General features: G+C 43.7%; 1 protein-coding gene across 14 annotated transcripts in view; it reads right to left on the bottom strand.

Moving 5' to 3' along the window:
* Positions 1 to 25,344, bottom strand: part of LOC100052168 (abasic site processing protein HMCES) — a 71,217-nt gene that overhangs the window by 44,001 nt on the left and 1,872 nt on the right. For 3 of the 14 annotated variants that reach the window (XR_011422324.1, XM_023651355.2, XM_070224323.1), the window contains exons 2-5: positions 18,211 to 18,309; positions 14,711 to 14,916; positions 6,719 to 6,862; positions 5,802 to 5,927 (exon numbers count right to left, since the gene is read on the bottom strand). Coding sequence is in view for 13 of the 14 variants with exons in the window: in XM_023651355.2 (XP_023507123.1) it covers positions 5,802 to 5,927; positions 6,719 to 6,862; positions 14,711 to 14,893 (453 nt within the window). In the remaining variant the exon portion in view is untranslated. Of the gene's footprint in view, positions 1 to 5,801; positions 5,928 to 6,718; positions 6,863 to 14,710; positions 14,917 to 15,547; positions 15,607 to 15,652; positions 15,671 to 15,732; positions 15,918 to 18,210; positions 18,310 to 25,344 lie in introns of those variants that run through there. The other 11 variants (XM_070224320.1, XM_023651351.2, XM_070224319.1 and 8 more) reach the window with 6 other exon arrangements.

Here is a 25,344-nt window from a genome sequence, read left to right as displayed (position 1 = left end):
GGTAAGACAGAACTTCACTCCCTCCCCTAAAGACTGCAGTTGCTGCTGCGGGAGGCTGCAGGAGGGAAAGAGTTGGGGAGGGGTCGCGCTTCTGCAGGATCACCCAGGACTCCCTGAGCCCCTGCAGCCTGGAGGGAGGCCCTATAACCGGGTGAAAGCTTTCCCACGGGGTGACCTTATGAAACCAAAACCCCAGGAGACCAGATAGGGAGAGCATGCAGGAGAAAGCGCCACTCCCCCAACCTGTTCTGCACCATCTGGGCTGAAGGTGGAGGGCTCAGAACACGTGGCTCTCGACCCCCACCTGGTGGCAACAGGCTGTAACTGCAACCAAATAATATCACAATGGGAAAGTCCAGGCCTTCCAACATCAGACACTACATCAAATCTCCAGACCAGAGAGAAAACGACAAGCACCCAGAACTCAGTCCTGAGGACACAGAAATATGTAAGCTAAACAACAATGAATTCAAAATAGCTATCATCAAAAAACTCAATGAGGTAAAAGAGAATAAAGAGAAACAATTCAATGAGTTCAGGAGCTACTTCACAAAAGAGATTGAAACTATAAAGAAGAATCAATCAGAAATATTACAGATGAAAGACACAAAGGAAGAGAGAAAACAAAATATGGATTCCCTGAATGCTCATGTAGACACCATAAAGGAGTGAAACAGCATAATCGAAGACAGACATGTTGAAATGCTCCAGACAGATGAAGAGTGAGAACTAAGACTAAAAAGAAATGAAGAAGGTCTCAGAGAAATATCCGATTCAATGAGGAAATGCAACAAAAGAATTATAGGTATTTCAGAAGGTGAAGAGAAGGAGAGTGGAGCAGAAAGCTTGTTCAAAGAAATAAAAGCAGACAACTTCCCAAATCCAGAGAATGAGAGGGAAATATGTGTGGAGGAAGCTTCCAGATCTCCTAGATTTGTCCATGTAAAAAGACCTACTGCAAGGCATATGGTAGTAAAAACGGGCAAAAAATGAATAACAAAGAAAGAATACTCAGGGCAGCAAGGCAGAAGAAAATAACCTACAAAGGAACCCCATCAGGCTTTCAGCAGATTTCTCTGCAGAAACCTTACAAGCTAGGAGAGAATGGAATGACATATTCAAAACTTTAAAAGATAAAAATCTTCAGCCAAGAATACTTTATCCAGCAAAAATATCCTTCAGATATGAGGGAGAAATTAAATCTTTCCAAGAAAAACAAAAGCTAAAGGACTTTGTAGCCATGAGACCCTCCCCACCCCCCCCACCCCCTGCCAAGAAATCCTCAAGAAGGCCCTCATACCTGAAAAGAGAAAGAAAGGGAGAAAGAGGTCACAAAACACAGAGTAAGGAGAATCAGAATAGGATAGCAACTATTCAACTATAGCATTAGGCTAAAGGGAAGGAAAACACCAAAAACAAAGACAATCTTCTCACTTTAACCACCAACTCACAATGCAAGTTGGAATAAGCTATGAGAAAAACAACTTAGGAGGGGAGGAGGAAGGGGACTGAATCAATTTAGACTAAGGAAATAAGAGACCATCAGAAAACGGACTATGTTATACACGAGATTCGGAATACAAACTTCAGGGTAGCCACTTAACTAAAAAGCAGAACAGAGACACAAAAAATAAATAAGGAAAAAGCAAAGAAACACATCATAAAAAACTACATAATTCAATGGGTAGACCAAAACACACAGGACAAGAAACAAAGGAAATGCAGGAAAACTAGAAAATGAGTGATATAATGACAGCATTAAGCCCTCATACATCAATAATCACTCTCAGTGTAAATGGATTGAATACACAGAGTGGCGAGATGGATTAAAGAACAAGACCCAATAATTTGTTGCCTCCAGGAAAAACATCTCAGCTCCAATGACAAATACAGGCTCAGAGTGAAGGGGTTGAAGACGATACTCCAAGCTAACGGCAAACAAAAGAAAGGAGGTGTCGCAATGATCATATCATACAAAGTAGACTTCAAGATAAGGCAGGTAAAGAAAGACAAAGAGGGGCAATATATAATGATCAAAGGAACATTCCATCAAGAAGAAATAACGCTTATAAATATCTATGCACCCAACACAGGAGCACCAAAGTTCACAAAGCAACTATTATCAAACCTAAAAGAAGCTATTAATAATAACACAATAATCATAGGGGCCACCAACACCCCACTCACATCATTGGACCGATCATCCAGACAGAAAATCAACAAGGAAACAGTGGAATTAAACGAAAACCTAAAACAGTTGGACTTAATTGACATATATAGAATACTCCATCCAAAAACAGCAGAATACACATTCTTCTCAAGTGTGCACGGAACATTCTCAAGGATAGACCGTATGTTTGGAAACAAGGCAAGCCTCTATAAATTTAAAAAAATTGAAATAATAACAAGTATCTTCTCTGATCATAATGCTGTAAAGCTAGAAATTAATTACAAGAAAAAAGGTGAGAAAGGGACAAAGATGTGGAGACTAAACAATATGCTATTGAACAAGCAATGGATCACTAAAGAAATTAAGTGAAAAATCAAAAAATATCTGGAGACAAATGAAAATGATAACATGCCATACCAACTCATATGGGATGCAGCAAAAGCTGTATTAAGAGAGAAATTCATTGCAATATAGGCAGGCCTTAACAAACAAGAAAAATCCCAAATAAGCAATCTCAGATTACACCTAACTGAATTAGAAAAAGAACAAAGCCCAAAGTCAGCAGGCGAGAAATAATAAAAATCAGAGGAGAAACAAATGCTATTAAAACAAAACAGGCAATAGAAAGGATCAATGAAACAAAGAGCTAGTTCTTTGAGAAGATAGATAAAATTGACAAACCCCTAGCCAGACTTACAAAGAAAAAAAAAAAAAGCTCAAATAAACAAAATCAGAAATGAAAGAGCAGAAATAACAACAGACTCCACAGAAATACAACAGAGTGTAAGAGAACACTATGAAAAACTATATACCAACAAAATGGATAACCTAGAGGAAATGGATAAATTCTTAGACTCTTACAACCTCCCAAAGCTGAGTCAAGAAGAAACAGATAATCTGAATAGACCAAGCACAAGGAAAGAGATTGAAACAGGAATCAAAAGCATCCCAAAGAATAAAACCCCAGGACCAGATGGCTTTCCTGGGAAATTCTACCAAACTTTCAGAGAGGATTTAATACCTATCCTTCTCAAGCTATTCCAAAAAATTAGGGAAGATGGAACACTTCCTAACACATTCTATGAGGCCAACATCACTCTGATACCAAAGCCTGACAAGGACAGCACAAAAAAGGAGAACTACAGGCCAATATCACTGATGAACATAGATGCAAAAATTCTCAACAAAATTTTGGCAACCCGAATTCAGCGAGACATAAAAAGGATCATACATCATGATCAAGTGGGATTCATACCAGAGACACAGTGAGGGTTCAACATCCACAAATCAATCAACGTGATACACCACATCAACAAACTGAGGAACAAAAACCACATGATCATCTCAATAGATGCAGAGAAAGCATTTGACAAGATCCAACAGCCATTTATGAGAAAAACTCTTAACAAAATGGGGATAGGAGGAAATTACCTCAACAGAATAAAGGCCATATATGACAGACCCACAGCCAACATCATACTCAATGGGCAAAAACTGAGCGCCATCCCCCTGAGAAGAGGAACAAGACAAGGATGCCCACTCTGACTACTCTTACTCAACACAGTACTGGAGGTTTTGGCCACAGCAATTAGGCAAGAGAAAGGAATAAAAGGAATCCAAATACAGAGTGAAGAAGTGAAACTCTCTCACTGTTTGCAGACCACATGATCTTATATATAGAAAATCCAAAAAAATCCAGCAGAAACCTAATAGAAATAATTAACAACTACAGTAAAGTTGCAGGGTACACAGTCAACTTAAAAAAATCAGTTGCTTTTCTATACTCCTATAATGAACTTACAGAAAGAACTCAAGAATATAATTCCATTTGCAAACGCAACTAAAAAAAATAAAGTACCTAGAAATAAATTTAAGCAAGGAGACGAAGGACTTATATGACAAAAACTATAACACATTACTGAGAGAAATTGATAATGACCTAAAAAGATGGAGATTCCTTGCTCATGGACTGGAAGAATAAATAGAGTTAAAATGTCCATACTACTCAAAGCAATCTACAGATTCAATGCAATCCCAATCAGAATCCCAATGACATTCTTTACGGAAATAGATCAAAGAATCCTAAAATTCATATGGGGCAATCAAAGACCCTGAATTGCTAAGGCAATCCTGAGAAAAAAGAACAAAGCTGGAGGTATGACAATCCCTGACTCCAAAATGTACTACAAAACCATAGTGACCAAAGCAGCATGGTACTGGTACAAAAACAGGCACACAGATCAATGGACAGAACTGAAAGCCCAGAAATAAAACCACACATCTACGGACAGCTAATCTTCGGCAAAGGTGCCAAGAACATACCTGGAGAAAAGATAGTCTCTTTGATAAATGGTGTTGGGGAAACTGGACAGCCACATGCAAAAGAATGAAGGTAGAGCACTATCTCACACCATACACAAAAATAAACTCAAAATGGATCAAAGACTTGAAGTCCTGAAAGTATAAAACTCTTGAAGATAATATTGGTAGTACACTCTTTGACATTGAACTAAAAAGGATCTTTTCAAATATCATGTCCTCTCAGGCAAGGGAAACAAAAGAAAAAATAAACAAATGGGACTTCATCAGACTAAAGAGCTTCTGCAAGGCAAAAGAAACTAGGATCAAAAAAAAGAGACAACCCACCAATTGGGAGAAAATATTTGCAAATCATATATCTGTCAAGGGATTAATCTCCATAACACATAAGGAACTCACACAACTGAGCAATCAAAAAACAACCTGATCAGAAAGTGGACAGAGGAGATGAACAAATATTTGGAAGACATATCTTCCAAAGAAGATATACAGATGGCCAATAAACACATGAAAAGATGTTCAACATCACTAATCATCAGGAAAATGCAAATCAAAACTACACTAAGATACTACCTTATACCTGTTAAAATGGCTATAATCACTAAGACTGAAAATAACAAATGTTGGAGAGGGTGTGGAGAGAAGGGAATCCTCACACACAGCCGGAGGGAATGCAAACTGGTGCAGCCACTATGGAAAACAGTATGGAGATTCCTCAAAAAACTAAAATTAGAACTACCATATGACCCAGCTATGTCACTACCAGGTAACTTCTCAAACAATTTGAAATCATAAATCTAAAGTAACATATGCACCCCTATGTTCATTGCAGCACTATTCACAATAGCCAAGACATGGAAGCAACCCAAGTGCCCATCAACCGATGATTGGACAAAGATGATGTGGTACATATACACAGTGGAATACTACTCAGCCAGAAAAAAGACAGATTCATCCCATTTGCAATAACATGGAAGGACCTAGAGGGAATTACGCTAAGCGAAATAAGCCAGTCTGAGAAAGACAAACACCAGATGATTTCACTCATATGTGGAATATAAACAAGTACTTGGACAAAGAAAACAGTTCAGTGGTTCCCAGGGGAAGGGGGGTGGGGGGACACAGGGGGTAAAGGGGAGCACTTATGTGGTGACAGTCAAGAAATAACGTACAACTGAAATTTCACATTGATGTAAACTATTATGAACTCAGTAAAAAAAAAAACTCTACGAGGGAAGGAAAATAATGCCCTTCTTTAAATTAACTTCTCTGTACCTTTCAAAATATCTACTATGAATGCTGATGATGATACCTTTTCTGATTTGGTTTGGGGGAAGTAGATGAAGTATGGCTGCTTCACGTATGTTCCCTGACATCGCTGCCACTCGTAGAATCCATCTGCTAAAACAACACAGCGTCTTCCCTTTCCCAGAGGCAGCTGAGGGAAAATGTTAGCAAGATGTGATCTTAGTGATAGAATCATGTTTTATGAACTTGAATTAAATATCAGGTCCACCAATGTGTGACCTTAGAGCAGTTGTTTAATTTCTCTGTACTTCAATTTTCTTATGCATAAAGTCACCACTTAAACAGATGTTGAAAAGATTAAATAATGTACATAGCAGCAATAGCTCTCCAACAAATAGGCACTTGTAGTAGCTAGCCTTTGCAGTTGATCCCTCAATGAGCTATGCAGCCCAGTATTCACAAACTATGTAGTCCCCTCCCACAAGGCTAGGTTACAAAGTCATGCAGCTTCTGCCCTGCTCTCTTGGATCACGAGCTCTGGGGTAAGCAGGACGCCATGTAAGAAGCCTGAATACTCTGACAGCCTCCAGCGAAGACGTGGAAAGGCTTCTAGTTCTATCCATCCCAGCTGAGGTGTCAGACATGTGAGTAAAGAAACCATCTTGGACATCCAGACCCAGCTGTCATCTGATTATAAGTGGACGAGAATCTCCAAGTGAAAACTATCCAGTTAAGCCCAGTCAACCCACAGAATATGAGAAATAATAAACTGTTGTTCTGTTTTAAACCACTAAGTTTTGGCATGGTTCGTTACACAGTAATACATTGAACAGCACTCAACATTAACAACTGGGAACACACTCTAGAAACTTAAGGAAGGTTCCAAGAAAACCTAATTTTATTTCTCAGGTATATAAGGCACTAATCGCTCTGTTAGAAAAAAGAACAGATAAGTGCTTTTTTGCTAGACCAGATACCTACCCTGAAGGACCGTTTCTCCATTATGGTATCACTACGACAGTTGGCAGTGTTGAACAGCAGCTTGGAAGGATCACTTTCTTGGAACCAAGATGGGACCAAGCCCCATCGCATGGGAACAATGATACGCTCAGATGAGTCTGCACTCTGCCACAGAAAAAGGTTAAGATCCAATGAGGAGATCAAAATGAAATTTAGAAAACTATATTTAGCATATGTATTATATTACTATTAGTATGGAAATACAAAGAAAACAGAGAAGATTATTAAAAGGGAAAGATTCTACTTGAAAACAATTTTAATGATTATCACGATGTGAGTAACTTGAATTCTTTAGCAATCATATTTATTAGAATGTAAGACACTCTGGGGGCCGGCCCAGTGCTGCAGCAGTTAAGTTCACACATTCAGCTTCGGTGGCCCGTGATTCGCCGGTTAGGATTCCTGGTACAGACCTAGGCACCCACTTGTCAAGCCATGCTGTGGCAGGCGTCCCGCATATAAAGTAGAGGAAGATGGGCATGGATGATAGCTCGGGGCCAGTCTTCCTCAGCAAAAAAGAGGAGGATTGGCGGCAGCTGTTAGCTCAGGGCTAATCTTCCTCAAAAAAAAGAATGTAAGACATTCTGCTTGGGTAGAATGGGGGATACAAAGAGGTTTAGTTCCTGTATGCTTTTAATTAGTGCCTACTATAGGAGAGACACAGTACTAGGCCCTGCAGTTTCTGTGGTCTCAGCTCTCAAAAACACTTATTACAGACAACCATAATATAATGAGGTATAAGCTATGATCAATGAATGCACAGGGTGCTATGGGGGCACATGGAAGAGTGCTTAACCTCAAAGGGCTTGCACTATTAACATGTGAAGCCACACAGACAGAAAAAGAGTAAGCAATAATATAAGATACAATAGGCTAATACTACTCAGCCATAAAAAACGACGAAATTGGCCCATTCACAACAACGTGGATGGACCTCGAGGGCATTATGTTAAGCGAAATAAGTCAGTCAGAGAAAGACGATCTCTATATGACTCCACTCATAGGTGGAAATTAGTATATTGAGAAGGAGATCTGATCGGTGGTTACCAGGGAAAAGGGGGGGTGGGGGGAGGGTACGGAGGGGGAAGTGGTGTACCCACAACATGACTAACAAAAATGTACAACTGAAATCTCACAAGCTTGTAATCTATCATAACATTAATAAAAAAAAAATAAATTAATTAAAAAAAAAAAAAGATACAATAGGCTAAGGACCATATAAGAGGTACATACAGTGAGTGTCAAAAGAGCAGAGAGATCTGTGAGAGATGGAATGGAGATGTATTGGCTCCTTAGAAGGGGCAGAAGAGGTAGGGGTGTAGTGGGGTGGTTCTTGAATTGGATTCCACAAGAGGTACACTATTCAGACAGAGAACAGATGCGAGAGAAGACCAGAAATGGAATTAGATGAGCAAAGAGGCCATGTCAAGAATGTGCAGGAAGCGGTTTTGTACAAAAAAGTGTTACAGCAAGCCTGAGGATGCAGCTTTTAGGAGGGCCTGCGTACAAGGTTTGTATTCAGTTAGCATCTGGGAACTTGGATTTAGAGTGTTCCTACCTTTTCCTAACTGATAAGGATGGTTTACTGTGCCTAGTCTGTCTGTGCAAAAAATGAGGTTTATGTTGAACACCTGCTTTCCTTCTGGGAGTCTGGAATTTTGGTACTTGCTAGGCAGAGAGTGCTTATGTGACCAGCCCCTGATAAAAACCTTGGGCCCTGAGTTTCTAACGAGTTTCCCTGGGCATAAACACTGCACACATTACTATAGTTTTCATTGATGGAGAAGGAACATGCTTAGTGTGTCCCCTCACAGGAAGGAGAGAACATAAGGAAGCCTATGCATGGATTTTTCCAGATTTCTACTTGTGTCTTTTCCCTTTGCAGATTCTACTGTATATCTTTCACTATAATAAAGCTTAGCCATGATATGCCTTATATGCTAAGTCCTTCTAACAAATCTACGAATGTAGGGGTAGTCTTGGAAACCCCTGACACACGGTTGTTAAACGTTTTTTGGGCAATTGACCCCTGAGAATTTGATGAAATCTAGAAATTAAAATGCACATACACACTATTCTGCATGGTGTAGTACAATATGGGTTGGAAGAGACCATGAATAGAAGGTGCATTCCGGGTGCTACTACAATGGTTCAGGGGTAAGATAAGATGGTTCCGGTGACAGCAGTGAGAATAAAAGACGTCCAAAAGATAGAAAAAAAATGAAATTCCAGTGGTGAATGGAAAAAGAAATAAGGATATTAAAGTTTCAAGAAGACTGAAATAATAATGGTACTACTGAACAAAAGAGAAAAATCTGAAGAGGGGCTTGATTTCGGGAAAGAACATATGTTGAATTTCAGATAATAATGGAAAGACCGTGGCAGTTTAAAGAAATGATCGTAAAATCTTTGACACTCCTCCCATGGAGAGCTAGAGGTCTATGTTCTCTCTCCTTAAATCTGGATGGGCTTGTGACTTACCTGTAACCAACAGAATGCAGTACAAGTGAAACTGTTTTACTCCTAAGGCTAGATCAGAAAAGGTGTTTCAGCCTCCTCCTTGTCTGCCAAGGCACTGCTTCTGGAGCTCTGAGCTGCCATGTAATAAATCCAGCTATCCTAAAAGTGCCATTCTGTGAGGAAGCCTGGACTACGTGGAGAGGCCATGTACAGGTGTTCTGGTCAACAGCTCCCATTGAGAGCCAACATCAACTGCTAGATGAGTGAGTGAAGATGTCTCTAGATCAGAGGTTGCAAACTTTTCTGTAAAAGGCCAGATGCTAAGTATTGTAGACTTTGCAAGCCATACAGCCTCTGTTGCAACTCTAACTGCTGTTATAGAGACAAAGCCATAGACAATAGATAAAAGAATGGATGTTGCTGTGTTCCATAAAATTTCATTTACAAAATGGTCTGAGAGCCCTAGTTTTCTGACGCCTGCTCTAGATAATTCAAGCCTCAGATGCCAAGTCTTCTCAGCTGAGGCCCCAGACTTCAAAAAAGAGACAAACCATACCCGCAGTGCCTGGGCCTACTTCCTCACTGGTGAACATAATACAAAGGTTGTTTAAAATCATTAGAATAAAATCCAAGTAGAACTGTTTACTATGTCCAACAAGCACTCAGAGATATGGAATTGAGCTTAGGAGAGAGCCAGCATGGTACAGAGACTAGGTCAACAAATTTTCTCTGTAAAAGGCCAGATAGTAAATATTTTTGGCTTTGTGAGTCCATATAGTCTTTGTTGCAATGATTCAAGCAACTCAACTCTGCCACCATTGGTAGTAAGAAAGCAGCCAAAGAACTGAATAAGCATGGCTATGTTCTAAGAAAACTTTATTTACAAAAAACAGGCAGTGGGGTAGATTTGGTCTGAGGACCATAGTTTGCCAACCTCCGGTACGGAGGAAAGCGTAAGGCCTTTGTAAGAAGACCTTGGTTCAAAAATCCCTTCTCTACTACTTAGGAGGTTGGATTAATCTCACCTTCCTGAACCCTCAACTATCCTTATCTGTAAAAATAGAGTGAACAATACCTACCTTGCAGAATCATTAATATGCGTGGCCTGAAACAGACAGACAAATTCTAGTTTAATATTTTTCTAAGGTTATGATTAAAAACAAATAGGAAAAGTTTCTATATAAAGGAGATTGTTAAAGCCATGAGGATAAAATTTCTTGGACAGTGAATCAAGCACAGAGTTTAACCTGGGGGTACAAAAAGAAAAAGGAGATATGAGGGAAAAATAGAGTCCAAGAGAAAGTACTTAGAGAGATAAAAGTAGAACAGAAAAGTCAAGAGGATGGAAAGGAAAGGATCACCAGTAGCAGACCAGACTTGGAAGGGTTTCCCTTTTGTTTAAAGCTAATCCCTCCACTGTGCTCCTGATAAGATCCTGTCTTATTTCTTTCAAAATCTTTATCAGCTAATCCTCTTTACACACACCACACACACTCCATTCTCCTTATCCGGGGTAGTTAGGTTCTACAAAGTCATTGTAAACACTGAATAAGCAAATCCTGAATTGCAGCTCTTAGGGGAAATATCGGGTTAGGGTCCCACAAGTCTATGGAGACAACATTTTCAACAACTGATCAATATCTAACCTTACTTTATATGTATTTCTATTTAAAGACACTTTAACATTTATTGTTGATTTATTAACATTGAATTTAACAGACAAACTGATCAAAAAATGGGCAAAGGAAATGAACATTTTTCCAGAGAAGATATACAGATGGCCAATAAACACAAGAAAAGATGTTCAACATTACTAATCATCAGGGAAATGCAAATCAAAACTACACTAAGATACCACCTTATGCCTGTTAAAATGGCTATAATCACAGGCTAAAAATAACAAATGTTGGAGAGGGTGTGGAGAGAAGGGAACCCTCATACACTGCTGGTGGGAATGCAAATTGGTGCAGCCACTATGGAAAACAGTATGGAGATTCCTCAAAAAACTAAAATTAGAACTACCATATGTCCCAGCTATCCCACTACTGGGTAACTGCTCAAACAATTTGAAATCAACAATCCAAAGTAACATATGCACCCCTATGTTCACTGCAGCACTATTCACAGCCAAGACACTGAAGCAATCCAAGTGCCCATTGACTGATGATTGGATAAAGAAGATGTGGTATAAATATACAATGGAATACTACTTAGCCAGAAAAAAAGACAAATTCATCCCATTTGCAATAACATGGAAGGACCTAGAGGGAATTATGCTAAACGAAATAAACCAGTCTGAGACAAACACCAGATGGTTTCACTCATATGTGGAATATAAACAAATACATGGACAAAGAAAAGAGTTCAGTGGTTACCAGGGGAAGTGGGGTGGGGGTGGGCATGGGGTGAAGGGGAGCACTTATGTGGTGACAGTCAAGAAACAATGTACAACTGAAATCTCACATTGATGTAAACTATTATGAACTCAATAAAATAAATTAATAAGTGGGGGGGAAAAAAAGATTGAATTTATGACCAACAACACTATGTAACTCATGCCTGAATGAAGCTTATCTAACACACGTATTGTCTCTGTAAGGCATCCTATAATGTTCTTTCACTTAGGAAGACTAGCCAGCACTTTAGCACTATGCTTGGGGACAATATTAAACAATGAAATCACCAACAAAAAGCACAGAAATGCAAAAAACATACCACTAAATCAACCACAAAAAGGACAATTGTTTATAAGAGCTGAAACAAGAAGGTAGAGCTTTGCCTTTTTCAAGCTCAGCTGGGAATGTGTACATTGGATAACTAAAAATTTACACCACTCTGTATGTCCATGAGTGACTGAGAAAAGTAATGTGAGTATTATTTTGGGGGTTACAAATAAATTTTAAGCAAACCTGCAAACATGAAATCTATGAATAATAAGGATCAACAATGTGTGTGTTTATATATATATATGTACATGTATGTATGTATTTTTCTCCCTTAAAGACAGAGGCAGGTTAGACATATTGTATGCCAAGAGGCAAGGAAAAAAAGCAATTAATAAACATGCAGGATAACTAAGGAAAAGACTACCCAGAAGAAATGGTGGGGTAGAGATGTAAATCCTAGTGTTAATCTCATCCAGGATGGGAGGAAGAGAAAAAATGTTTGAAAATAGAGCTTTTGTAAATCCTCTCTCTCTTCCAGAATTAAATGTGCCTTCCAAGCAGGAGGGCCCACTGCACAAAGCATAAATGAGAATAACAGAGATAGCATTATATAAGTCAACTAAATGATCTCTCATCAGAAATTTGCAAGACAATAATACTCCAAATTTGAGGTTCTCAATACGGGGCAATTTTGACACCCAACCCCTGCAACCCCCCAAGTCAAGACTTGGGGAGAAAAAGAAGGAGTGTGCTACTGGCATTTAGCGGGTAGATTTGACAACACCAGAAGACATTTTTGGTTGTTATGACCTGGGGGCTGCTACTAGCATCTAGTAGGTAGAGACCAGAGAGGCTGCTAAACATTCTACAATGTGCTGGACAGCTTCTCACAGTAAAGAATTATTCCACCCAAAATGTCAATGGTGCCAAGGTTGAGAAATCCTACTCTTACAAAATCCACTAATCACGTTTAACTTGGGTGTGTTCACTGGAAAATTGTAAGCCAAATCCAAATGTGAGGCTGCCCCTACTGGGAACAATGAATAGAAACTGACTGAGACACCAAAATACTGAAACTATTGCTCAATATTAGTCATCTTTCCCTCCACTCTTTGGTACTTGTGACAAGAACAGCTGGTAGTTCTGGGGTAGATAAATGAAAAAGGAAGTAAGCTGCAAATCAGTGGTTTCAAATGCAAATTTTGCAATCTACACACATGTGCTGGCCGTTGATGACATGCACTAATAAACTACTGAAATAATTCTAATTTTGCTTTATAATTTACAGGTTTGAGAAAAATGAAGCCACAAATATTTATCAAAATTAGGAAACTCTAGCAATCTTAACAAAATTTATTAGCGATGTGGAGTCAAAAACCTCTATGAGCAAATTCACACCACTGACAGAAAAAGAGGGCTACTTTTGGTAGGGGCTCCACCTTCCCCATTCTTAGTTTCAGGAGGCATCTACTGGAGTGAGGAGAGGGGTCTGGACTTCAGTCCCTGCTGTATGTCTCGTTGATAAGGTAACCCAGGACAAGTCACACTTTCGCTACACTTCTGTCTTTACATCTGTTAAACAAAATTTTCTTCCAGCTAACAATTCACTCTATAATTCTAAAGAGGTGGTACAAAGAGAAATAAGGCTAAAAAAGAATAAAGCTCATACACTTACTCTTTCTCTCTTTTCACTTCAAATTATGCCTTCCTTTGAAATATGTTTTATTTCTTCCTTTCCCAGTCAAAGTTCCCATGGTATTTTGATTTCCCTCTCATTAAAATAACTTTTCTTTAGTTTCAATAGGAAAGTATGCATCCACTAAAAATGGCTCAAGAATAAATTATTTCATGTAAATGGCTTCATTCAGCCAAAAACATCACTGTTATTTGGTCTGTTTATGTCAAATATTGAGATCCCGGTAATGTAGAATCTTTTGACTACCATATTATCACAGGACTTCTGAGGAGTATGCAGCAGGGGTAAAATCAACCTTATAAAGTGATTTAAGCACTATAGATCAAAAAGAATAAAAATCCAGGATGAAAACAACCATGATTTTTTAAAACATGTAGGGCATTTAAAAGATTTAAGACATGGGGAAACTATTAATTTCTGCAGTAAAGCATTTTTATTACATTGCATGCCTGCACCAACACACACTCTTCCAGGAGATAGACCAAAGAACCAAAATTGGATTATAAATCATTGGTCGCTCCAACACTACAGGTATAAATACTATAAACACAATGAATGCAGTTAAACTTCAGATAACCACAACAAATACATCTGTTTCTAGCTTGAGTAACAAACACACACAAAAATACTGAAAGCATAAGCAGGAGCAATAGAAACATCAAAGGAAAAGAAACATCAGAGGTGTTTTAGTTTAGCTGGTCTTAATCCTGCCCTGGGCCTAGGGATTCTGATTCAGCTGGCTTAGGAAGACCATACAAGTCTTTGGGTTTGTTTTTTTCAAGATACTCAAACGACCCTGATGATCAGGGAGGTTTGAAAGACGCTGTCTTAAAAAAAGTATTCAAATACAAGGCGCATACAAATTCAGTATGCTCTAAGACTAGCATGCCTTGTACAGAGAAGGCACTGAAATGGAGCCTGAAGAATACTGAATCATCTAAGATTAGAAGATTCTGAGACAACTTCCCCTTTCCATGATGCCCACACTGGTTCTCAACTGAGGGTCAGGAGATACCAGTAAGGGCTGGTCTCTAAGGTCATCTCAGAAGCTGAGCACATACCAAACCAAACAGAAGTAGATGACCCTCCCAACGCCCCCAGAAGCTCGTATGGGGCAGACAGACTGGGTACCTTCTCAAAGTGCAGTCGAGACAGAAGCACCGGGCTGCTCGACCGAGGGCTCTTGTTGTACGACGGGCAATACTTGTCAGCGTCCCTCCACTCGGGGAGCCGCCGCTCGCCCTGCCGGTTCCGATAGGCACACGCTCTCGTGAGCACATCTCGAGGTAAGTGACACGATATTCGCCCGCACATTCTTCAACGCCGCCTCTCGCCACCTAAATTTAGGGCGCGACACAGTAGGAGAACGTTCGCCCATCTCAAATCTTACGTCTCATTCCTTTAGTCACAGCATTCTCCCAAGACGCCCCACGACTCTGCTTCAGAGCCCCCACTGTGCGTCTGTCACCGCCTAGTCTGTCCCAGCAAACGGGCCTCGGCCCGTCGCGCTCACCCCCAGGCCCGCGGGCCGGCCCGCGCGAGGCGCTGACCGAGCGGCAGGCGGCAAACACCTGCCTGAACGCGGGAGGCCCGGTTCCCGGGGGGCGCACCCGCCAGCCGGCGCCTCAGCCCAGAAAGGCAAAGGGGGTCTGCGGTCACTGCCCGAGCCGGCAGCTCCTTCTCCGGGAGGCTCCTTCAGCCTCACCGCCGCGCCCGCCCTCCTTTCCCCGCTCCGCCCTCCCGGGACTCAGGAGCCGCCCGCGCCGCCGAGCACCGGCGCGCCCCAGGACCGCAGCCCGGCCGCAGGTGCCGCCCTGTCTAGACGCTCGGCCCTGCCTGGGCGGCGGGGCTCCTCTCCGACTCCCCACCGCCGCGGCCCGGGGCCGCCGCCCCCGCTCCCCGCGTCAGCCCCCTCACCGCCCGGCAAGGGGCCCCGACGCCGCCCGACGCCCGCCCGCGTCGCCTCACCTCCGCTTGGGCCCGGAGCCCGCTGCCTCCCGCGTCTCCTCACCTCGGCCCGGCCAGCCGCCCCGCGTCCCCTCCACCCTGGCCCCCCACCCCGCGTCGCCACACCTCCACCTCGGCTCTAGCCCCCCACCCCGCGTCGCCTCACCTCCACCTCGGCTCTAGCCCCCCACCCCGCGTCGCCTCACCTCCACCTCGGCCTGGCCGCCACAGCCCAGCAGCCTCACCCTCACCCCTACCGGCTCTCCGCTCTCTCCCGCCAGCGGGTTCCGGGACTCCGCGGACCCCAGCCGGCAGCGTCAGGCCCCGCCCCCAAGCGGCGGCTTGTTCCCGCCCCCAAGCGTCTGGTGGTTCCTACAAGGTCCCTAGTGCCGCGGAAGGGGCTTTTTCTCCGCCGCGGTCAGGACAGGGAGGGAGGGCGTGGAGTGTGACTCCCGAAAGTGCCCCAGGAGGAGACTGTGGTTGCCTTTGGGGACTCCTGAACCCTAAGGTTCTCAGAGCCCCATTTTCCTCCATATTCGCTCGTGCCCGCGCGGGGTGAACTCCGCTCCTGGCTGCCAGGGCCGACCGCAGGAAGGGAGCTGGGGGTGCGGTGGAAGGATCTTGAAGGACGGGGCTCCCCAAGTCTCCAGGGGCCAGCAGAGACTAGATGCGTCCCGGGGAGCCTTAAGTGCCCTGCTCTGTATAGCGGGAATCATCACTAGGGCACCAGGTCGTTGTAGGGGTGATGTAAGAAAACGTTTTCTTTATCTCTGCTGCTACCTGCTCAGAGTTCAGGGGCAAACATGGAGAAACCATCAGGAAAACCTCCATGAATCACACAAGTCACTCTCGAACTTCGGTGCGCGCCAGAATGAGATTTTCCAGGCCCCTCACCCTCCCCACAGCCCCAATCTGAATCTCTAAGGGGAGGCCTGGGTTTTTTTACACAGGCTTTACAGGTGTATTTCCGCCACAAAGTCGGTAAGGCCATCTGGCTTAAGTTTAAAAGAGCAGATGAGGTGGCCTCTGAGCCTGCTCCCTGGGGACATGAACCAGGGCTTTCTGCATCTGCAGCCAACAGACAGTGCTCTCTAACGGCTGTTCTTCCCCTCAGTGCCGTCACTAAATTGGACTGAACTGGGAGCAGGCAAACCCCAGGGCGCACTGCACCGCAGACCTGATGACAGGGAATGCCCAGGTAATAGACGCAAACCCTCTGGGGCCTCCATTCACCCTGGAAAGGAGGCTGATTGTGAGAATGCAAGAATAAGCATGTGAACTCAATGGCTGCTCTCATTCCCTCAGCAAGCCTGCACTGCTCCTTGTCCTGGGCATGGGGCTTGGACGGAGACAATTGGGAGAGGGGCCCTGCCTCATGGTAAGTACAGCAACCAAAGGACCAAGCTCAACTGAATTAGTGGACATATAAGGCTTGTATGTGGCGTTACAGAGGTTCTCACACATTGACTGAATCTAAGAGCACAGATGAAGGGACAGCCCCACCATGACAAAACCGCAGAGCAGGTGTCTGCAAGACCCAGGGGACAGGGCTTGGGGGCTGTCAGCTGTGAGCAGGCTGCTGTAGCAGAGCGCTGTAGCAGAGCTTCCTCCAACCCTGTTTATAAACACTTAGCAAAAAGAAACTCCTCATTTCCTTTTGTTCACTGTTTTAGGTGTGATAACTATATTGCACCCCCACCCCCTTAAATGAAAGGTTATTATCTCTTAAAGAAACATACAGATACAGAAACATTTACATACAAAATACTTTATCTGGAATTTTCTCCAAAATAATCAAAGTACTATTTTTCTCTTTATACCATTTTTCTCCCACCCTGGCAAAGATCATAAAATCTGATAATATACTGTATTGTCCAGGGTGTGGGAGGAAAGGCATACAATTCCTATGAAAGGCAACTGGAAATATTTATCAAAATGGGGAGTGCACTCTGACCTAGTAATCCCTTGGGAAAGTTATCCTATAGATATCCTCAGTGCACATGTGCAAAATAAAGTATGTGTATGTATATGTGTATGTCTGAGATGCTTCACTGTAGCCCTGTCTGTAAGAGGAAAAGACTGGAACAAGCTAAACATTCATCAGTGTTGCTGGTTCTCAGCTACAAACAAGAATGAGGATTTGGTTTGGGATGATGAAAAAGTTCTGGAGATGGATGGTGGTGATGATTGCACAACAGTGTGAATGTACTAAGTGCCACTGAACTGCATACCTACAAATGGTTAAACTGGTAAATTTTATGTTATGTATATTTTACCACAACTTAAAAAAGAAAGAAAAAATGAAGAAACAATATACTGAGAGGGAAGATCTCCAAGTCAAGTGAAAAGCAAAGTGCACAACAATGTTTATACCATTTGTACATAAACATTTGAGTTAAAACAGAGAAATGTGTCTATATTAGCTTACCTATCCATACAACCACTGGAAGGACACATCGGCATTGTTTGTTCCACAGACACACTGGTTGTCTGTGGAAGGGAACTGGATGACGGGCAGCAGGCCTGGGAGGGAGACATTTGACTGCAGGTCTTTTTTTACCTGGTGAATTTTCAATGCTGTAAATTTTGAATCCCTGTGTTCCCAGTGGGAGTGCCTTCCCAGGATGCAGTGGTGTCCAGGCTATGAGCTACCCAGGCCTTTCCCACCTAGAAAGTCTGCTTACCAGCCAGGATCAAAGTGTGGGTGTTCTTCTTACCCAGCACTGTTTCTGACCGCTCACAAGGATGCATTCCCAGGAATTTCACAGGATTGCCCACAGCCTCTGTAGGGAGAAATCCCAGTATCATTAAGCCACAGATCTTGTCTCCTTTCTGTGCCACCACTACTCCCCCATCCCCTAACCCTGCTCTGAGGGGCTTTTAATGAAGTGGCATCTGAATTATGTGCTCTAGACATGGCCCGGGATCTGTGAGGGGCAGGTGGTGAGGAGGGGAGAAAGAGGAAAAGCACATCAACAGTAGCCAGGGATTTTTCCTTCAAGTGTCTTGATGGTCGACAAGGTGAATGTTTCTTCCTCCTCATACTCATGTCCTTCCTCATCCCAGGCTGCTTTCAAATTCAGCTTCATGACCTTTTGGATGTAATCAGCTACAGTGACTTCCAGATCTTCCAGTTGGGGAGATGGAGGTGGAAGCTAGGCACACGCTTCCGGGGAGAAACTCCCTGCTCTGTGCACCTCTGTGCCTCTGCTCTGAACACACTGCTCATCCCTTCCTGCAACATATTCAGCAGCTGCTTGCTAGGTGCTGAGCACTGTGCTAGGCGCTTGGGACGTGCAGCAACTTGACTGGGTGCCTGTCCTCAAGGTGCTCAGAGCAAAGTGGTATCCCTTCAACGGAAAACACCCTGACCCAGGTACTCAGCTTAGGGCGTCAGCTGCAAGATCACATCCCTTCTGAAGCCCGCCTAGGACCTCACGGATCCAGGAACTGTACAGGAGCACTCACAGAGGTCTGCCTCCTATGGCTCTGTCACTCCTATGACTCAGCACATCCTTCTTCCTCAGCTGTGTCCTCTGGGCCTCACATACACTGGAACCCCCCTCCATCTGAGCATGTCTTCCCTGAACTTAACACAGAACACTTCCCTGCACTTTGGACTCAGGATACATAAAGGTTCCCCATTCATTCACCCAACAGATCTTCCCTGAGCCCCTACCTTGTGGATGTGTAAGGTGTACACACGTAGCACTCAGCTCCTACAGTAGAAGCACTGCCTCAGACCCAGCATTCCCAAGGAGCTCACTTGGTCCTAGAGCAGTTCCTGCCCACAGGATCATTGTTGCCTCAGAGAAGTCTCCTCCTCAACAATGGCTCTAGGATGACACAACTGTGCATGTCAGTTGTATTCCACAGTGACTGCCCCTCTAGACACAAGGAGCTCTAACAATGTCCATCTACAGGCTGAGAATAACAGTCTGCACTCAGATGGCACTGAGCCACTGCTCCATGGTCAAAACCCAGAATGATCTTGCACTCGGTTCCATCCAAGCTCAGAGAGGTGGAATTCGAAGAGCTAATTCAGTGCATCAAAGGATGACCCAGCAGACGCAAACTGATCCAATTTCTCTCGGAAGCAATTTGACAAAATGAATCAAAAATCTTAAAATCATGCTTATCCTGTGACCCAATTATTCTAGCTCTTGGAATCTATCCTAAGGAGATAACCTGAAATGCAGATAAAAATTTGCACCCAAAGAACAGAAAGATGAACAACCTGATCAAAAGATGAACAGACATTTCTCCAAAGAAGATATACAGATGGCCAACAGGCACATGAAAAGATGTCCAACACCACTAATTATTAGGAAATACAAATCAAATCCTCAACGAGATATCATCTCACGCCTGTCAGAATGGCTATAATTAACATGACAAGAAATAACAAGTGTTGGAGAGTATGTGGAGAAAAGGGAACTCTCACACACCGCTGGTGGGAATGCAAACTGGTACAGCCAGTATGGAAAACAATATGGAGATTTCTCCAAACATTAAAAATAGAAATACCATATGACCCAGCTATTTCCCTATTGGATATTTATCCAAAGAACTTGAAATCAATAATTCGAAAAAATATATGCAGCCCTATGTTCATCACAGCGTTAGTCACAATATTCAAGACATGGAAGCAACCTAAGTGTCCATCAATGGACGAATGGATGAAGATATGGTGTATATACACACACTGGAATGCTACGCAACCATAAAAAAGACAAAATGGTTCTGTTTGTGACAACATGGATGGACCTTGAAGGTATTATGCTAAGTGAAATAAGTCAGAGAAAGACAAATACTGTATGCTTTCACTCATGTAGAAGATAAACAAACACATAAATAAGGAGAACAGATTAATGATTACCAGAGGAGAAGGAGGTGGGGGCAGGGGGATGGGTAAAGGGGCACATATGTATGGTGATGGATAAAAAGTGGACTGTTGGTAGTGAACACGACACAGTCTATACAGAAACTGAGATATACTGATGGAGACCTGAAACTTACACAATGTTGTAAGCCAATATGACCTCAATAAAATAAAATTTTAAAATTGCACCCAAAGGGATGTTTAAGGCATTTATAGAGAAAAATTGGAATCCCAAATGTCGAATATTAAAGGAATACACAGTCCAGTAAGTTATGATATATCTATATAATAGAATATTTCACAGTCACTAAAAATTGTGTTTATGAAGTATTTGTAATGACACAGGAAAATACTTACACTATGGTTTTAAGTGAAAACAGCAAGATGTCTCATGTACAGAATGACCTCAGCTATATAACTGCCCACCCAAAAATCTCGCAAGGAGCACGGGTCATGTTTTCTTGTTTGTTTATACTTCATTTTTATATTTCCCAAGTTTTCCTTCTACACAGGAGCATGCATTTTTTTTAAGGTTAAAAAAAAGCTTCTTTCAGGGCCAGCCTGGTGGCGTAGTGGTTAAGTTCACGCGCTATGCTTCGATGGCATGGGGTTCACAGCTTCGGATCCTAGGCACAGACCCAGCACTGCTCATCAAGCCATGTTGTGGCGGTGTCCTACATACAAAATAGAGGAAGCTTGGCATAGATGTTACCTCAGTGACAATCTTGCACCAGCAAGAGGAGGAAGATAGGCAATAGAGGTTAGCTCAGGGCAACTCTTCCTCACACACAAAAAATTTCTTTCAAAGAGAGCTCAGGCACAAAATTGAGCCTCTTGATTCTAGCTTCTTACCACGTATTCCTCCTCATAGCCTTCATTGTTGGTCTCCCCTGTGTTGGGGTCACAGTCCTTGACAGTGAACTTCATTATGCAGCTAATGTGCAGACTGGGTGGTCAGTATGTCCCCAGCCACTGTGAGGAACGAGCTCCTGCATAGGGCAGGTGGCCATAGCCTACTTTCTAGGTCTCAGCAGCATTATCAGTAGCAGCAACATGCCACCTGACCCCACAAATCTGGACAGGGGACAACACCTTGTAGCAGGGCAGGAGAGTCAAGTCATGGGTCCAATGAGTCCCCTCGTAGGGAAGGAAGAAAAGGGAAAGAGGTGCTGCAGGTTGGCTGTGTCCGCATAATAGTTACAGGTCCACTGTCCAAGGCCTGGAAAAAGAAGCTGCTGGTTTCCTTGGGAGGAGCAGACTCGGGCTATTTCAGTAGTTGTGCCTGTCTTTGTAATTTCATGGTATAGTGACAGAGTTTGAGGGCCAGAGAGACCTTGGTTCTGCCTCTTACTGGCCATGTGAACTTAGAAAAGTCATTTCAACCGAGTCTCAGTTTCCTCATGTAGGAACAGGGACAGGGACAGCAGTACTTATTCCCATGGGTATTCTACAAGGAGGAAATGAGATAATGTATGAAAAGCACCCAAGACTTAGCCATTCGTTGTCTTCTTCTCAGGACTGAAATCAAGGAGCCGTACTAGGAGACAAACGGCTAGTGCACAAGCTGCCCACCCTACCCTGATCCCAAGGGCTCCCATGAGGCCAGGGTGGTATCTGGAGAGGGGCTCACCAGCTGTGGGGGCTTCCATGGGCAGTGCCACCAGTGTATAGCAGGTCCCAGGCTGGTTGTAGGGAAGCCTCCGGGCAGCCACATAACAGAGCACCTCGTAGGCCTCAGTGGGCCCCATTTGCACCGTGACATTCTCCAAGGTCTGGTCGTTGAGTGTTCATGCACTCAAACTGGACCAGGGAGAAGGGGGGTTGCTTACACACTGCTATAGGCCCAAGCCCTGCAGAGGAAGAGCCAGGAGGTGCTACCTCTCACACCATGGGCCAAAAGGACTCCCATCCCAGGCACCCTTCCCAGGCTCCCTATTACCATGCTGACACTCAAGAGGCAGAGAGGTCCTAGGTCGGAGGTCAGGGTGCAAGTTGGTGACAGATCTTGTCATCAAGTTGGGCTCCCAACCAACTCAGTGGGAGCATTGGAGGGGCCATGACCCCACAGGACCCGTCAGCCGTGGGACCACTCCCTGGGCCCAAGCCCCAGCAGGGCCTCAGCTCTCCCTGCTCACCTGGAACACCATGTGGTCAGTGAAGGTGTGTTTGGTGCAGTGGACGGCTTTCTCTCTATCTGACTCAGTGAGGGCCACAGGCTCAGGTGAGGATTTGAAGAGGGGCCCCAGCCCATGGAACTCTGGCACTGCCACCAACTGCTCTGAAACCCACAGGCTACACATTCACTAAGCTTTTCAATGCCAAGACCAACTTGTGATGGTTTCTAATAAATGCTCATTCCCCATTCTCAAGGTCTTTCACTCTACTGAGATGGATGGATATGTCTATACAACTCGTTACTCACTATTTCCTAAATATACGGATGCATTTTCTCATCTCTCTAACTTTGCTGAAGTTGTACCGCCCACCACAAATACTCTCCTCCCCTCTGTCCATGAAAGACCTCAGAAGCAATAAACTGATGGGGAGACGCCACTGTCCTAGGCCTAATCCATTTGGAGACTCCCTCAACTTTTAGCTCAGCGAGGATTCTTAGAAGAAGGTAGAGATTAGGAAAAGACTAAGTGGATGAGATGAATGCTGTTATGGCCACAGAAGCAGGCAAAAGAACAAACTGGGCCTATACATTTGTCAGTTAAGACAAACAGTCAATAAGGAGATGTTTCAGATCCAGCATATTGCAGAAAGCCCAACTTCGAGTGGTCTGTGGGCATCTGGTAAAGCCAGGCATAGCCAGGTTCCAGCACTGGGCTGGGACCTCTGGCCCAGCCAGGGGAATGAGGCATCCAGCAGCTGTCTGCACATGGCGTCCACCTACAGTGGCTACAGCTGCTGCTCCCTTCCCTGTTCTACGGCAGGGGCAGGATTACTCAAACTATAGCCAAGGATCACCTGTGTCAGATTTCCCTGGGGGCAAGAGCTTGTTAAAAACTCACATTGTTGGGGCCGGCCCAGTGGCATGCATAGTGGTTAAGTTCGTGCACTCCACTTTGGCAGTCCAGGGTTTGGGGCTGAGATCCCGGGCATCACCGACACACCACTCATCAAAGCCATGCTGTGGTTGCATCCCATATACAAAATAGAGGAAGACTGGCACAGATGTTAGCTCAGGGACAATCTTCCTTAGGAAGAAAACTCCCCAAAAAAACAAAACTCAGATTCCTGGACCCATCCCAAATCTGTGCTATCAGAATCTCTGGGTTTGGGTCCCTGGAATCTGCATTTCTAACAAGGTTCCTCAGATGATTCTTAGGTATACTGATACTTGAAGACTACTATGCTAAGATTGTGTTCCCAATTAAACTGAACTGTGCCCTGGGACCAGGGAGCTGCTATTTGGTCCTGAATTTAATAGATACTCAATTCATGTTTCAGGGATTGAGACAAAGTAGGCATTATTGGTATTAGTTTCCATTTTGCCCACAAAGAGTCAGCCTATGTGACTGCTTCAGCCCTCTGCAGCCTGAAGGACTGCATCTAATGAACATGCAGGCAATAAAAAGCCCAGAAAGAACCAGCTTAGATATTAAGAGGAACTGTTGGGCCACCATGATCATCAGCCGTCAGAGTGCTTTTCTATGGGGATTTATTTCCCCAGGCATCAAGTTTCTAGACCTGATGCTTACTACCTGGGGCATTCTGCTGTCAGCTATCAGCTAATGCCTCTGAGTTTCAGGCTCTTCAGCAATAAAATACATCCAATAATCTTGCTCACAGGGTTGTTGTGAAGATAAATGAGGCAATAAATGTGAAGACCTAGCAAAGTTCCTGGCACTGAACATGTGACGATAAATGTTAGGCTTTGGAAGATGGTTTAAAAATGGCACTGACACCCTGTACCAGGCTTAGGAGGAGACTCCCTTGGAAGGTGTGGCAGAATGATGGCCCCCAAGAGGTCCACGAGCTAATTTCTGGAACCTGTGAATATGTTAAGTCACATGGTAAAAGGGACTTTACAGATAGGATTAAGTTGAATCTTGAGATGGGGATATTGTCCTGGATGGTTTGCATGGGCCCAGTGTAATCACAAGGGTCCTTATGAGAGGGAGGCAGAAGGGTCAGAGGCAAGAGAGATTTGAAGAGGCTACACTGCTGGCTTGAATGAGGAGGAAGGGGTCATTAGGCAAAAAACGTAGGCGGCCTCCAGAAACCAGAAAAGGCAAGGAAATGATTCTTCTCTAGAGCCTCCAGAGGGAGCTCAGCACTGCCAACACAGTGAAATCCATTTTGGACTTGTGACCTCAGAACTGTAAGATAGCAAACTGTTGTGTTAAGCCACCACGTTTGTGGTGATTTGTCATAGCAGCAAGAGGGAACAAATACAGAAGGAAAAGTTTCAGCTTAGAGTGATCCCAGTTAGGTCAGCATTCTAGTTTTGCTGAATCTGATAATATATTGACAGAAGACGGGACTCTGGAATGGAATGGAAAAGGGCGGATTGTCTTTAATTCAATAATGACTGGGAGCCTACTGTGAGGAAGGAAGGCACTGTGCTAAGTGCTGTGAGAAAACAATAAAAAATATATGAAGAATCACACAGAACTATTTAGGAGAAGACAGAAGAGCTGAGTGGAAGTGATGAGCTTAGGAGATTGGGAGGGCTTCACGAATGAAGAGAGGTATATGCTAGTCCTTGAAGGCAGGAATTCAATAGATAAAATGGTTGGGCAATTACACAGCCTCTTCCCTTAAAAAATGCAAGAACAGGGGTCGGCTGGGTGGCACAGCGGTTAAGTTCTCACATTCCGCTTCAGCAGCCCGGGGTTCACCAGTTCAGATCCCGGGTGTGGACATGACACCGCTTGGCAAGCCATGCTGTGGCAGGCGTCCCACACATAAAGTAGAGGAAGATGGGCAC

Source organism: Equus caballus, chromosome 10, assembly GCF_041296265.1.
Source record: "Equus caballus isolate H_3958 breed thoroughbred chromosome 10, TB-T2T, whole genome shotgun sequence".
NCBI classification, from domain to species: Eukaryota; Metazoa; Chordata; class Mammalia; order Perissodactyla; family Equidae; genus Equus; species Equus caballus.
This window is presented reverse-complemented; position numbering and strand designations above follow the sequence as displayed.